The following is a 15662-nucleotide window of genomic DNA, read 5'->3' as shown; positions in this document are numbered from 1 at the left end:
AAAAGCCCACAGAAAGAACCAATGGTGTAAAAGGGAAGCAACTTCAGCGCACAGGTTAAGCACGCTGCCAAGGACAGAGTCAACGTCCTCACAGTGAAGGCCCTGACTCCTTTCTACTAGTAAGCAGGAGCACTACAGGCTGGAGTCCTAGCCTAGATCAGCCCCTCCAGGGTACAGAAGAGTTTCAGTCCCTGTTAGTAGTCCTATACTGTCACATGTTGTAAGTATCCAAAAGACCTAAATTTTAAGGTAGATAGAATGCACTTCCTGGTTTGCAGCACGGAGAAAAGGACTAGCCATCACTGGGTGCCAGGAACTGCAGTCATCAGCACAAAGCTCTGGCATGCAATGTCAGCTCACAGAGCACTTCCCTCTCCCCTAGTCACAGGCAGACAGATAATGGCAGGTAGCACTAGGGTTTATTAAACTGTGCCTTAGTATAGACGTTGGGGCTTGCCCATGGTGCTCTTGATGTATAAAGCCCGGACATTCTGCCAATTCTTCTTGAGCAATGACACCAGGAAATTGACAGCTAAGTGGATGTTATACACAAGCTCATCATCTGTCATCTTCACGTGGCCAACAGCCACTGCCAGACACAACACCTGTGGGAAGAGGAAAGTCAATCAGGTTGGTGGCTAGACGCAACAGAGTAAGAGAGGAGGCACAACTACAATCCAGATGGTCCAAATTGACCTCCAGTCACTAATAAACCTACTCTGACCCCAGGCCAGGAAGACCAGGGCTATGTTAAAAGCTTCAACCCTGCTCAGTGACTGTGACATGTCCTAAGTATCTACAGAAACACAAACAGGGCTCCCATGTAGAGAATTCAGAAAAAATAAATGGAAAACTTATTTAGAGAACTCCAGGACAGGTGGTACTAAACCTATGCAACCCAGCCAGCCTTCCTTACCTTCTTCATCTGGAATTTGATTGTGGACTTCACTTCATCCACTTTGGCCACCATATTCTCATTGTGGGTCAGCAAGGAAGGGAACTTGCCAGCCTTATTCAGGCCAGGGCCCAGGATTCGTGGAATCTGCTTGATCAGAGATTCAGAAGCCAGAAAGGCATCATACTTCTTGGCTGGTGAAGAGAAGCAGTTGGATGCTTAGGATCTGGCCCCGGAAGGCAACTCCAACCAGGGCTCTGTCAACCAACCACAAAGTGGCCCCTAACCACCCTGCTAACCCCGCTCTCCAAGTACCAAGTCTTTTTTAATCCTCTCACTCCAGTTTCTCTATCCTCCTGAGTTTTACTGGTCCAGCATTCACACATGAAACCTGGTCAGAAGCCCAGGCTGACCCACCCTCATGTTCACAGAAAATACACATGCTCATTAAGACTGAGTTCAAATCCTGCCTTCCTACTTTCTAGATTCACAGTAACTAGGGCTCCTATTTCCTACCTGTAAAATGCTTACACAAAGGATAAAAACGAAAAAGAAATCAGTTTTAAATAGAAATCCCTAGTCAAAACATACCAGCACCTGACTAGTCCATCTGTGAGAGCTAACCCAATGAGAATCTTCAAAGCCAACATAAAAGGGAACATTTAAAAGGTTAAAAATTATCAGAAGTCAACTAACCACAGCAGATCCTTTCCATCACGATTCTACTCCCTCTCCCATCATTTTAAAAATCCAAATGGGGGGGAGGGGGACGGGGGCACCTGGGTGGCTCAGTCGTTAAGCTTCCTATTTCAGCTCAGGGCATGATCTCATGGTTCAGGAGTTCAAGCCCCACACTGGGCTCTCCGCTGTCAGCGCAGAGCCCACTTTGGATCATCTGCCTCCCTCTCTGCACCTCCCCTGCGCTCTCACGCACTCTCAAAAATAAACATTAAAAAAACAAATAAATGAAAATCCCAATGGCAGAAATACCTCTCTTCTACCATTCCCATGGGAACTGTCTGCCCAAATACAAAACCACAGCAAGCCACACTCACCCAGCTTCTTGACTAGCTTTTTATTCTTGTTGAGTTTCTTCAGAGCCTCAATGTCCATGTGGGGAATATCCACAGCCTTCGCCTCATCACAGTGCTGCTGGTCCCCCAGCACACATACGGAGAACTTGGGGCGGGGAGTGGACTTAAGCCTGCGTTTTGGGGGGACAGAACAGGTCAAACCCAGCCTGGGACTCCAAGAGCAGGTGAAGGGGTCTGGGATCGCTGCAGCCACTGAGCCTTACCCAGAAGGTCCACATTCACCAACAACTAGTCTGGCTTCTCAAACTAGCCGGCGGGCTCGGCCAAGGCCTCCCCACGCCTCCCCTCTTATTTTAAGACCCAGGGTGGGGGTCCGTCCAGCCACGCCTGCCCGGAGCAGGGGATCTGAACTACCCAAGCGCGTCAGTGCCGCACGTGCCAGCCGCCTCGAGCTCAACCGGGAGCCCGATGGGAGGCGAGGGGCACGGGGTCACGGAGGACTGGGTGGGATCAGAACGGTGCCAACCTGACGGTGCCCGAGAAGCGTTTGTCCTTCTGAGGATCATAGTTCTTCAAGCTGATCTGCAGCTCCACGGTCTCCAAAAACCTTAGAGAAGGTAATAAAGTTAACCAGCCGCCCGCGACTGCCCAAGCCACCGCGCTCCGGTCCCGCCCTCCCCGCGGAGACGCGCGCTTACTTCCTGCGCTTGCGCTGGTTCCCGTGCAGGACTTCCCGCACCGCCTCGTACAGGGTATCGCGGGAGACTTTGCTGCTGCGAGAGAGAATCAAGACGAGCGATTAGGACCCGGGAGGCGCCGATCAACACCCTCGGCGTAGTCAGAAGTCTCAGGCTTCGAGACAGAGGAAGGGTTCACGACGCACGCCAAGAGGCTTCCGGACACCAAATCAAGAGCTTTGGGTGCGATAAAGCTGGAGGCCAGGAGGAAGAGATACCTTCCTAGCGGTCGGGCCTGGCGCTCAAACTCGAACGCCGGGCCTGCAGGGCGGCGTCCGGCAAGAAATGCCCCTCGGCGAAGCAGAGGCAAGGATCCCCCCGATTCAGCCCGCAAGTCTCCCCCCACCAAGGTGCCAGGGGGCGCGGATGAGTGTGGATGGCTCCCTAAGTGCCACTTACCTCATAGCGCCACACACAACAGCAGGAAAAGAGAATCACTCAGTTCGCGCATGCGCTCAAATAAGCCTCCTGTTCTCGCGAGATGTAGCTTTCCTTCTGAGCGCGAGGGCCGGGACACGCAATACCCGGGGAGCCCAGCCGTTTGCGGCCGCTGGAGGGCGCTGCCGCGTGTTACACAGCTAGAGTGGCTCGAACACTGGGAGATAGATTCTGCGGTCCTGGGAGCCCCGTGGCCCGCGAGGAATATTCTCGTTGGCGCCAGCCACTGCCAGGCACTTAATAGGCTGGTACTGGGCACCGCACCGTAATGGTCGCTGAGAGCATGCAGTTCCCCCATGTTTCTCTCCAACCTTTTCTGCCCTTTTCCTCCTGTCCTGCACACCTGCTTCGGGTCTCAAAAGCGGGTTTTGCTCCTGACCTCTCCCTCACCATCTTGCTCTGGGGCTCAGGGCTTCAGAGGACGTTGTGAGAAGGGAATGTCACGAAACTTCGGTTCCTGGCCCCTCAAAGCCTGCAGTGGGGAAGAGCTGGGAAAGTACTGTGATAAATTTTCACTTGATAGCTGATTCAATGTCATCTACCCGTTAAGTAGTTACTATAGACAAGGTGCCTCCCTAGCTACTACAACACACACGGCCAGCACTGCACAACCCTTTCTGCCCTTTCCTCTGTCCAGCCGGCCCCATCCTCTTCTCTGCCCATAGAAACCCCAGGAGTCCTACAGACTCCTCCTCGAAAGCCTCCAGCTCCAGACTGAGCTGCACCCACCTTCACGGCCCCATTCCCCGGTGGTCAGTGCACAAGACAGCTCTGATAGGGCCGAGGTGAGTGGCATCACACCTTATCGCACAGAACTGTGAATGAATGAACCTGAGAACTGTCACCTTCCCCTCACAGAGGATTTCACCAGGAAAAAGATGCCCCTTGTCACTGAGTAGGTGGGTGGTGGTGGTGTGTTGGTTTCAACAAGCACCCAGAGTTAATAGGAAGGCAGACACTGCTTTGAATAAGACACTAAACTTCCTGCTTTTTATTAAATATCTGCTTTTTAATAAATTATTATCCAAATCAGAAAGAACACAGAGGGTCATAACATACACTTGAGCATAAGATATTTGTGCTGAGCACACAGGTCACCTCCAGGGCTCCTGAAGCATCATTCATGTATTCTGGGTCTGCTTTGACTCTACTGAGGCCTATCAGAAAGTTTCTGTCCCGGCAGCCTGAAGTAAAAGTGACAAGGAGTGAGCCCATCCAACCCCTCTAGCCCAGGACCCTGCCTGCTGGCTGGAAGGCCAAGATGGCCTCTCTGCATCCTGGAGCAGGGATGGCAGGTTCCGCCATTAGCCCCAGGCAAGGGGTCAGGGAGAGGTACTAGGGGCAGAAGTAGCCTTCAGGAAGCTGGTGAGGGAGCTCCAGGAGTATGGTCCCTTGCTGGATGGTCAGGGAGCCAGACGTCTCAGGGCGGCTTGCAGGGACTTCCTCAGAAAAGTGGTGTTGAGCTCTAGGACTGTGGCCAGGCCCAGCCTCTGGATTTCAGTGATCTGGGGAGAAGGAAGATAATTATCAGGACTCCAGCAGCTGATCCTTCCCTTTCCTCTCTGCCTCATGGCACTGTTTAGGAAGGAGAGAGGAATCTAGGACACCAGGACAATGGAGGAGATATCTAAACCCATTATTCTACTATGATTAAGTAAGTTTTCGGGTTCAAGTGGACCAGGGGTCAGATGTTAAGTGTACAACTTAGTAAGTCAGCCACATTTAAAAAAAAACGTTCATATATTTATTTTTGAGAGTGTGTGCATGCACATGCACCCAAGCAGGGAAGGGACAAAGCGGGAGACAGGAAACAGAAAATCTGACAGTGCAGAGCCTGATGCAGGGCTCAAACTCAGGAACTGAAATCATGACCTGAGCCAAAATCAAAGAGTCCAATGCGTAATTGAATGAGCAACCCAGGTGCCCCCACCAAGTCGGCCATGTTAATAACAGCTGACAATTATGTAGGAACACTTTCTATGTAGGAACACTTTATAACCATGACTTCATAAAATCTGTACAACCCTATTTTATTAAAAAAAAGTTTTTTTTTTAATGTTTATTTATTTTGAGGGAGAGAGACACGGAACGTGAGCAGGGGAGGGGCAGAGAGAGGGAGACACAGAATCTGAAGCAGACTCCAGGCTCTGAGCTGTCAGCACAGAGCCTGATTCAGGGCTCAAACTCATGAGCTGTGAGATGATGACCCGAGCCGAAGTCAGACGCTTAACCGACTGAACCACCCAGGTGCCCCCTCCTATTTTACAGAATAGAAAACTGAGGGTCAAAGATACTCCATTGTGACTGCCACATTCCTTCTGGGCCAGTATTTCTTCCCTGATCTGTTGCTACAACCTCCTGACAGATCTCTGCCCTGTCTTCTCTTGAATCCCCACTCCTTACAGATGTCCGAGGCTTCTTTATAAAATGTACATCTGAGCAAGACACTCCAGCTGAAAGCCCTGGGATAACTACTGATGCCTCACATTGGAGGACCTTCTTCCAGGATCTACATAGGGTCTTCGGTGGATCCAGGAGCCTCCTGAAATTGTGCATAAGATGTGTGTTCATGGTTTCATTTTTCTGGGAGGATCTATAGCTTTCATCAAATCATCGGATGGACCTGTGACTCCCCCAAAAAGGTAAAGAGCCAACAGCTAAGGGTGCCTGGCCTTCAGGGTAACTCCATGCTCCTCATCAAATCCTACAGCATCCTCCATAAGATGCTAGCATGGCCTGGCAATGTGAGTCTCAATTTCCTCATCTATAAAATGGAGCTAATAATGGTACCTTCTTATTGGGCTAACACATCGAATAAACTAGCAAGTTAACATAAGCAAAGGGCTTAGAACAGTGCCTGAGACGGAGCAGGGGCTACGCACTATTAGCTCTCAGTATTTTAACTCTAGCCTTGAACCTCACCCCAACTACCATCTGCTCTCACGTTTTTAGGCCTCAGCTACAGCGAACTACCTGTAGACCCCTTGGACACTCACTGCTTAAACTGTTTCCTTTGCCTGAAATGCCCTTTCCTCAGTCTTGGCCCCTGACCACCATTTACCCTTTCAGAGTTGAGAAGCCTGTCCCAATTCCCAACCACAAGCAGGGTTTAGATGCACCCCTCTTCCTCTGCCACCCAATGCCCGGCACCCACACCTCTCACCTGGCTCCTACCAGATATTACAGTGATCTGGTTATCATCTCTCTCCTGCCTCACTAGCCTGGCACTGGTGGAGAGTGTCAAGTCAAGGACAGGGACTGCGTCATGGTCACTATTCATTCTCCAGTGCCCCATATAACATCTGGCCCACAGCGGTGTTGCTGGGATGAATGAACTCCTAAGCAGTCTCATTCCCCAGTCTTAGGCTTGAACTCATAGTTTCCCTGGCTAACACTCAGGGTGTCTTCCCCAGCAAACACTAGACATACACCCTCGTGGCACACTCAGAGCAGCGGGACCAGCCCTCATGGCCCTACTGATACTCACATTGGCCTGATACTTGGTCATCACTGTCAGCATGAGCTTGGCATAGGCCACGGACGTGGCAGCTGCTGGCCCCTCTTTACAGAGCTTCTCCATCAACACACTGAACTTCTCAGGGGTCATCTCCACCTGCACACATTGGGAGATGGGACAGAACAAGAAAGGGCCCCGGATTTAAATCCCAATTCTACCACTTCCTAACTAGGTAACCCCGGGAAGGTCACTTAACCACACGAAGCCTCAGTTTCTGCATCTGTAAAATGAGATTCATGATATCTAATCCTAAAAATGGCGAAAAGGATTAAATGAGATAATGCACATAAAGCCTGGCACATAGGTCTTGGCCTGGCTTGGTGGTTTAAGGTATAAAGGAGTGAGGAGTCCCAAGGGGTAGTGTCAGCATAGTAACAATAGCTCTCCTTAATAATAATGTAATCGATACTTATTATGTATCAGGCCCTGTTCTGAGCACTTTACACCAATTATCGATTTCAACCTCACCCCAACCTTGGGTGTCATCACTTCCATTTTGTGGATGGGGAGACTGAGGCACAAAGAGGTCAGGTCAACTACCTAAGTTATAAAAAATGAGGTAGAACTTCAGGTAGTGATATGGAAAAATTACCAAAATAGACTGTCAGGTTAAAAAAGCAAAGTACAGAGAACTGAGCTTGGTGTGTTACCATCTATGTAAAAAGCAAGGAAAAAGTGAACTTAAACACATGTCCTTCTATAGAAAAACCCTCTGGGAGGGTTCCCCTGGAACTAGTAACACTGACTAGCCCTGGAGAGGGGACCTGGATGGCTGGGGGAACATTTTTCACCATATCCTTTGGGCGTTACAATTTTTGAACAAATGAATCTATAACCTATTCAAAAATAAAATTAAATTTATACACAAACACATCAAAAAGTCCCTCCCCAAGGCCACACGGCTAATAAGAGGCAGAGCTACGACTTACCGGGCAGTCAGCTCTCTGCTACCAGCCTTTCCGGCCCCAGGACTCCCTTACCGTCAGGGGGCACCTGTTCTGCTTGCCCCTCCACCACTGGAGGGATCAGAAACCCGGGAGCCCCACGCCGGGCCACAGCATTGCAGCACTTCTCTGTCCACCCCTCCCCAGGGCAGCCTGCTCACCTGCCGTTCCAGGAGTGACTGCAACACCAGGAACGTCTTCTCTTTCCAGGGCAGCTCCAAGATCTGTCTGCAAAAAGCACAGGCTCCAGTGAGACCGGCCCAAGATTGGGGAATCCATTGCTCCTACCCCAAGGCAGTGCCAGGCACTGGAGACAGCCAAGATCCCCAGCCAACCAAGGAAGTACTCAGAGCCCCCGATGCTGGCGGCCATTCAGTAGCCAGCCCATACTCGGTGCTGGGAAGACTACAGCCCAAGACTCCTGGAAGGGATGGTGAAGGACTTGGCGTGAGGTGTACAAAGGTTCCCTGAAAAATAAGCAGGAGTGGAGAGAGCATCCCAGGTACCAAAGGTGAGGGTGAGCCAAGGATGCAGTGAGATGATACCTATGAAGGCTTTCTAGAGAAGGCGGCATGCCCTGCAGAGCACAGGGAAAAGGTAGACCACAGTGAGGGCCACTCTACTGTGCTTCCTGTTCTACCGCACAGTCCTCTGCTTGCACGCACGGGCAGTGCAGCACATGGAAACAGTGTGGCTTTGTGGGTAGACGGTCTTGAGTCAGATCCCAGGCTTTATCCCTGGCTGGCTGTGTGACCTCTGACCACGTCCCTTAACTACTCTGAGCTTCAATTTTTCCAACTCTAAGGCAGCAACAGCACCTACCTCACAGGACGGCATGAAGACTGAGATAATGAACCTAAAGCACAGACAGCGTACTCGATAAGTGGTGGCGGACATTGTTTTTCAGGCCGCCCCCTTCTCATGTTACAGTTAGCATTTTACATTTCACATTAGTGTCCAATGGGGTTGTAGCTCCCCATTGTTCCTACATGTCTGGATTGTGACTCCTCAGTTTTAATACCCAAACCAAACACCAATTTAATAACAATCTTTGAGCACTTACTAGGGGCCAAATACTGTGCGGAGGTCTATGTGCATTACCACATTTGATATCTAGAAAAAATCCCACGGAGCGAATATCGTCCCCATTTTTTTATATGAGGAAACAGGCTCACAGAGATGGAATAACCTGTCTGGATTCACCAAGGCAAGGCTGAGATTTGAAATCCTGTCTGTCTCACCCCAGAGCCAGTGCTCTTAACCTCTGTGCCAACTACACTGTGCACTACTCAGGAGCAGGGACCCCCAGCCTCTTCTCTACCTTCTCCAAGGTACCCGGCATGGAAGACTGAAACCCTGGCCTTGGGAAGGTTCACAGGATGGCAACTGGCACATGCCCACGGGAGGGAAGACAGGCCAGGCAACAGCGAGAGGGGCATCAGCTGTGTAGTTGCCGGTCTTTCAGGCACAGGGCCTGGTACCCAGCCAGCTCCAACTCCAGAATGCCGGGAACCAGCCTGGCCAGTGGGAGCGGGTGGGGGCAGCACGGAGGCCTGTACACTTACCCCAGCATTAGAACCTGCGTGTCTGGCTCCAGGGCCTCGTCCTTCATAAGGCAGCAGAGTAACTCTGTTTGAGCTGGACCTGGGTAGAGGAAAGCAGAACAAGGGAAATCTGGGAGGAAATGGTAGGAGAGGATGGAACAGAATGCCTGGCTCATTACAGGGGGGCATCGTCAGGGAAGCAGCAGGTAACCTTACCGACTGAATACGCAACTGCCAGGGCCACCCTGGAGTGAAGGGTGCTGGGAACAGAGAGGGAAGAACTACTGGGCCGGGGCTCGTTCCAGAATTACCAGTTCCTGGGGCCTGGAGCACGGGGCCAAGAAGGGTTCTGCAGACAGGATAAGCATACTTGGCACAGAAGGAGGTCAGGGCAGTCACGAGCAGGCGGGAGGCCGAGGAAGTCAGGGACAGAATCTACAGCCAGTGGGGAGGAAAATATTAATTAATTCATTTCTTCTTTCCTGTAATAAATGCTTATCAGACATATTTCAGATGGTGATAGACATTACAAAGAAAAAACAAAAATTCTTTTATTTAGAACTCACATGGGAGGACAAAAAGTTCCCTTCCCCAGCTCCTAAATCCCTTCAGCTTCTGGAAGGGTCTGGGGCCCACAAGGGAGGAATGAGATGCCATGTGGAGAGATGGCCTGGAGGTCCATGCTCTTTCTGTGCCCCAGGCTGCCTTGGGAACCCCTTCTCCCAAGCACACTCTTCTGCGGGCTCACATTCTCTCCCCCACTGTCCCCAGCATGCCAAGTGTATCCCAATGCACCTACCCGTCTTAGAAAGAGGCTCTTGGTCAGAATGGTAGCATTGCTGAGGCTAAGGTCTGGTGAAAGGGACAGAAGCCAGGTGCAGAACTGCAGGAGAGCTGTGTCCGAAAGCTGCAGGAGCTGCAGCTGGGCACACAGCAGTTCCATCTGCCAAGCAGGAGGGAAACAGACACTCGGTCTGTCTCTGCTAGGCGGTCTCAAGCCAACTGGGCAGCAGAATGGGTGGGGCAAGGACACTCCAAGGGAAGGGAAGGCAGGGAGAGCTGCCCCATGGTGAGGGGCCAAGGGCTCAAAGGAAGCACACGGTGACCCCTGCCCAAGAGACCAAAAACCCAATAAAATCCCCTCCCCAAATTCCCACACGAGGCAAGGAAACACAGATGTAAGTGGAAAAAGGCTGGGGACATATCCTCAGGCCAGGCCGTGTTCCTGGACTCACCTGGCTTGGACTGCATTCGTGGAGAAGCTGTAGCTCAACTGGAGGGGCACCCTCCAAGCCCTGGAGAGGCAAATCCCATGTTAGGGCTGGCAGAGCCCTTGGTGACAAGTCAGAGACCACCCCTTTGTCTGGCACAGTGGGTGGGTGAGGACCCCGGATGCTACCAGAGGAGAGGGACTGCTCTGGGGTTAGACGACGTATCTGGACTTGGGCCAAGAAGAGCCCCTGCGGTGACGGTCCTCAGACCTTCACCCTGACCCTCATTGTCCAAACAGCCTGTGCTCTCCTGGGCGTGGCTGAAATCCAGGCAGAAGGTGGAAGAAGGGCAATGGTGAGCAGGGGTCAGTTACCTCCCCGAAGGTCTTGAGCAGCTGCTGCAGCCTGGGAACCTGGTCCTGCAGAGGAGAACCTGATCACTGCTGAGTCCCTACCAGCACCGTGTGGCCCCAAGCCCAGCCCTAGCTCCCTCTCCAGAGAAGGCCCTGGGTCAGTGGGAGCTAGGGGGCAAAGATGATTCATGAAGACCACGAACACAAAGCCTAACCTTGAAAAGTACTTCAGAACTCAAAGTAGACAAGGCCCATGGAAATCCAGCTGTCTAGATCGACCTCTCTGCACCCACCCTAATGGGGGTAAGACCCAGGCCTTGGGTCGGGAGGACAGGCCGAACACGGCACAGTCCCACGCCCTCTCCATAGGATAGCTCTGGAGCTTCTCTTCTTGCTTGGCATCCTTTAACCTCACATTGTACATCATTAGGCCAAAGGTTCCCCACCTCCAATAACTCCCTTCCTACCTCATCCTCAGAAGCTGTGGAGCAGAGACTATATTCCCTTAACCCCACCCTCCTACCCCTTGCTCCATGGACCACAGTTATCCCAGTTGGGAAATGGTCTCCCAACCAGCTTTGACCCTGGATAAACCCCCCACTCCTGGAGGAGCCCTCTAAATCCAGCCTCCCCACCCTAGTACCTGGATAGCTTTGGGCAGCTCCAAACTCTCAGCTAGGCCCTTGGCATCTTCCAGACTCTGACCAGCCACACTGGGCTCAGCCTGGACAGGCTGGTTCTTAATGGGCAATGTACCTCCTCCATCTGCCAGGGATTCCAAAGATTCAGGTTCGTGTCTCTCCTCCTTGTGACCTTCTTCCTCCCTTTCTAAATATCGTAACCTTTTGGGGGCCCTCTCCCCCTCAGGCCTGGCAGGCTCTTCCTCTGGCCCCTTTCTGCGTTTCCCAGGCCAATGGGGGTCCTCATCCTCCTTGTCCTCCTCTTCTTCCTCTCCAGGATCCGGAGTCTGAAGCAACTTCAGCCTCCTGCCTCCCTGGCCCAGCCGCCTACACAGGCCTCGGAGCTGTCTCTGGCAGCTTTTAGACAATGGGGATGCTCCCGCAGTCGATACCCCAACGTCTAAATCCCTTCGCAGCAATTCCCCCAGGGCCCGGAGCCAGGTGTCAGGGTCAGGGCTTTGGTCTTGCTGTGCAATCTGCAGCACAGAGAGCAGTCCGCTTTCAGGCAGCGACGGCCAAACAGCCATCAGCAGGGACATCAGGTTCCTCTGGCATAACTGAGGCAATCGCAGCAGCAGTGGCTTCCTGGGGAGCAGGAGGACAAGCAGTCAAGAGCATCTTCCTGGAAGGAGCACAGGACAGACTGCATAGAGCTACAGGTTAGACGGCAATGGACAGACAGGGTAACTAGGAGGCAGTACCTGCGAGTCAGTATGGATGGAGGGGACAGCATGACAGTCATTCAACAAGCACTTATCGAGCGTGTATTTTACGTTGTTGTTAAATCAGCTTGAGTTCATTTTACTATTACTAAACAGCCAAAATTTCTCTGAACAATTCAATATTTTTTAAATTGAGCACGTATTCATGTATTCTATGCTAGGCTCTGCTCTTTGACATCTCCTAGTTCAGCTCAAAAATTCACGTTGAAACCTACTCTACAAAAGATCTATGCTTGTTTTACAAAAAAAAAAAAAAAAGTCCCTTCCCAAACTTTACATAAAAATAATACCCCAGGGGTGCCTGGCTGACTCAGTCAGTAGAGCATGTGACTCATATTTAATTTTTTTAACAAATTTTTTTTTTTTTTTTTAAGTAGCCCCTGGGCCCAGGGGGGGGCTCAAACTCAAGACCCTAAGATCAAGAGTCACATGCTCCACCAACTGAGCCAGCCAGGCACCCCTAGAGCGTGTGATTCTTGATCTCAGGGTCATGAGTTCAAGCCCCAGGTTGGGCACAGAGCTTACTTAAAAAGATAAATAAAATTAAACAAACAAAAAGAATGTGCTGTGGGATGCACCAAGGCCCAAAGTAAAATAATAACACTCTAGGACGCTGTGCAGTGTTTATTCTGCAGCCCTGTGCTCTCCTTGGCAATCCCCTGGAACTCACAGGGTTACATCAGTCTAGCTGTGACATTCCTTTCACCCCGCTGAGTTCCTGAGAAGCACAGGCAGTGTCTCCTTCCTCCATGTCCCAGTACCCAGCAGAGCATCAGCCCACATCAGGCACTTGATACACACTTTATTGAATGAATTAACTCTCAGAATTAAGTGTCCAGACATCGGCAAGCACTACTGTGGACAGAGCAGTGTAGCCGTCTGTAATGCTGTAAAGGCACAAATCGGCTGTGGGACCCGAGGCTTACTGGTGTGGCAAGTCATGGGTACATCAAGCCCACCTGCCATCACGCCTCTGCTCCTCTCTATGGGACTTTGCAGGGCTGCTTATCATCATACACAAGGGGCACCTGGGATGAGTGAAAGAGAAAAAAATCTGACTTTTATTTCTTTGTGAAAACCAACTACTTAAGTGAGAGAGAAAACTAAAGTAAAAGTTAAAAAGATGATCAATTTGGGGTACCTGGGTGGCTCAGTCAGTTAAGCCTCCGACTTGGCTCAGGTCATGATCTTATGGTTCGTGGGTCTGAGCCCTGGGTCGGGCTCTGTGCTGACAGCTCAGAGCCTGGACCCTGCTTCAGATTCTGTGTCTCCCTCTCTCTGTGCCCCTCCCCCGGCTCATGCTCTGCCTCTCTCTCCCAAAAATAAATAAACATTAAAAAAAATTTTTTTTTTAAATATGGTCAATTTGTGGTAGAGGATGATTAGGAGTACAGAGGTGGGGGAGACCCTATCCTAACTTCAAGGACTTATAACTCTTGTGTGTGCACGAACCCCCTTATCAAAATAAGTGTTAAATGCACAAAATAAAATACATGAGATTATGAAAGAAACCAATTATACTGAAGTAAAGTTGTACCCAGAGACCTTAGATTAAGTCCCCTCCTCTTATTCTGTCCGGAAAAAGCCAGACAGCTGGACAAACATTTCTATGACCTCCAATTTGGGGATGCAGAAAGTCCTCCTGAGCCATTTCTTGAAAAAAAATTCAAAGTGGGGTGTGGGAAGCCAGTATTAGAACTTACATTTCTACTTACCTAAAACATAAGAAGTTAGTTATCATAAATATTTAATGTATGCAATGGCCCTTCACCTTCCAGTCTCCAGCCCAATTTTGAGGGAGAGGTATCCAAGTGTGCAGAGCCCCCTAGAGGCTGAAGGCAGCACCTCAGTCACTTTTTACATTTTTCTGTGCACTTTAATTATGATAATTAAAGGAATTTATGGATACGGTATTGTTTTTTAACACCACCAACCTCACTAAATGGACACACAACTTATAAGGATGACTGAAAAGAAACTGAATGCCAGTAAATGACGCACACCAAATAAGAAAATGGCAGAGCTGACCCTTCTCCTAGCAGAAATTGTCACATAAAAAAATTTTTTTTGAAAAGTTCAAAGTCATACCAAAGACTATAATTATCAAGAACACCATCCTTAAGAAAAGTGATTTTGCCCTAGAATGTACACTGTGCTTTGAAAATTCGACATTATAAAGCCATTCCAACAGATGGTCCGTTTTCTCACCACGTTTTAAATGTCTATTTTTGTATACTTTATAATGTGCGCTACTTTTTTTTAAGTTTTATTTATTTGGGGGTGGGGCAGAGAGAGAGAGTGAGAATCCCAAGCAGGCTCCACCAAGTCAGCACAGAGCCGGACAGGGGGCTGGATCCCATAAACCATGGGACCATGACTTGAGTCCAATTCAAGAGTCAAAGGCTCAACTGACTGAGCCGCCCAGGCACCCCTTGGGCATTATTTTTGCACTTGTGTACACTTTGTTATAGGTAAGTATCCCTACGCTGGAGGTATGCGTTCCATTTCTTTAGAGATGGGAATCTGCGAACAGAATCTATTTGAGCCCACTGTCGTCTTTTTTATTTAATTTTTTAAATGTTTGTTTATTTTTCAGAGAGACAGAGAGAGACGGAGCGTGAGCAGGGGAGGGGCAGAAAGAGAGGGAGACACAGAATCCGAAGTAGGCTCCAGGCTCCGAATCGTCAGCACAGAGCCCGAGGTGGGGCTCGAACTCATGAACCACCAGGAGCTCATGACCAGACCTGAGCCAAAGTGGGACGCTGAACCAAACTGAGCCACCCAGGCGCCCCCGGCCGACTGGCTTCTAATTACTCATTTACACTCAGCGGAAGGCGGGTGTCTTCCAGGCAGGTTCGCGGCTGCGTCCGTGCACCCAGCAGGTTCTCAATAAAGGTCTGTTGGATGCTCCTCCCTACAGGGTGCGCGGCAGGGACGCCCGGCTGAGGGGAACCAATTAACCGCTCCGGGATTCGGTCTCTTCATCTAGAAAAGTGGGCGGCGCCAGCCCATGCCTCACATGACCGTGGAGAAATGCCGCGCCCCACAACCAGACCACTTACAGCTCAAGGCGACAGTCCGGGCCCTCCACGACGGGTTCCTCCTGGCACAGCGCCTCGAGGACGTGGCCCCAGCCGAAGGGCTCCCCGCCGCGACTGCCCAGCGCCCGCAGCAGGCCCAGGCCGCGCCGCGCTCCATCCGGTCCGGCCTGCAGCGCCTGCAGCAGGAGCCGGGCGGGGGCATCCAGCTGCTCCCAGGGCGCCGACCCCGAGCCCTCAGTCAGGGCGGGTGCAGCCTCCGAGGCTGCCATGCCCGGGACCCGGGTGCTGCACCAGCTGCCGATCTGGCTCCTGACCTCAGCCTCGACAACTGGGGAAAGGGAGCAGGACCCCAGCGCCTGCCCCGACGCCGCGGAGAGTGTCCTCCCGCACCTGCCACACTCCGCGCTCGGAGACGCACACTAAGCACCACCAGCCGGTGAGATTCGCGCCCAGTGTTAGAAAGGTACCGAGTGGGGTGTGGCTAGGGGCGGGGCCGGACGTGGAGCGAGCGGCCAGGGTAGGCCGGAAGGGGCGGGGCTAGCAATG

General features: G+C 51.2%; 2 protein-coding genes across 3 annotated transcripts; both read right to left on the bottom strand.

Moving 5' to 3' along the window:
• Positions 1 to 402: 402 nt before the first annotated feature.
• Positions 403 to 3126, bottom strand: RPL10A (ribosomal protein L10a). Its single transcript, XM_040473299.1, has 6 exons — positions 3066 to 3126; positions 2628 to 2702; positions 2456 to 2536; positions 1951 to 2099; positions 917 to 1089; positions 403 to 605 (listed from the first exon to the last, which is right to left on the bottom strand). Exons 1-6 carry the CDS (start codon positions 3068 to 3070, stop codon positions 435 to 437), a joined length of 654 nt encoding a protein of 217 aa, XP_040329233.1. The 5' UTR covers positions 3071 to 3126; the 3' UTR covers positions 403 to 434.
• Positions 3127 to 4072: 946 nt separating this feature from the next.
• FANCE (FA complementation group E) lies at positions 4073 to 15591 on the bottom strand. Of its 2 annotated transcripts, XM_040473295.1 has the most exons (10): positions 15138 to 15591; positions 11317 to 11938; positions 10695 to 10739; positions 10345 to 10404; positions 9909 to 10052; positions 9421 to 9544; positions 9131 to 9209; positions 7727 to 7793; positions 6592 to 6717; positions 4073 to 4609 (listed from the first exon to the last, which is right to left on the bottom strand). In XM_040473295.1, exons 1-10 carry the CDS (start codon positions 15383 to 15385, stop codon positions 4508 to 4510), a joined length of 1617 nt encoding a protein of 538 aa, XP_040329229.1. In that variant the 5' UTR covers positions 15386 to 15591; the 3' UTR covers positions 4073 to 4507. The 2 variants fall into 2 exon arrangements, with proteins under 2 accessions (XP_040329229.1, XP_040329230.1); XM_040473296.1 differs by lacking the exon at positions 10695 to 10739.
• Positions 15592 to 15662: the final 71 nt, after the last annotated feature.

This window comes from Herpailurus yagouaroundi, unplaced genomic scaffold (genome assembly GCF_014898765.1).
Source record: "Herpailurus yagouaroundi ecotype Mexico unplaced genomic scaffold, PumYag 139, whole genome shotgun sequence".
Lineage (NCBI taxonomy): Eukaryota > Metazoa > Chordata > Mammalia > Carnivora > Felidae > Herpailurus > Herpailurus yagouaroundi.
Note: the sequence above shows the minus strand (reverse complement) of the source record. Positions and strands in the feature narration are given on the sequence as shown.

Coding starts and splice junctions, on each gene's coding strand:
- RPL10A (XM_040473299.1), bottom strand. Junction 2,100..2,455: donor CGCTTCTCGGGCACCGTCAG/GTTGGCACCGTT, acceptor CCCAAAACGCAG/GCTTAAGTCCACTCCCCGCC. Junction 606..916: donor TCAAATTCCAGATGAAGAAG/GTAAGGAAGGCT, acceptor CTCTTCCCACAG/GTGTTGTGTCTGGCAGTGGC.
- FANCE (XM_040473295.1), bottom strand. CDS start 15,385: ATGGCAGCCTCGGAGGCTGCACCCGCCCTGACTGAGGGCTCGGGGTCG. Junction 6,718..7,726: donor AGTCACTCCTGGAACGGCAG/GTGAGCAGGCTG, acceptor CAATGTGTGCAG/GTGGAGATGACCCCTGAGAA. Junction 4,610..6,591: donor TGACCAAGTATCAGGCCAAT/GTGAGTATCAGT, acceptor CCTTCTCCCCAG/ATCACTGAAATCCAGAGGCT.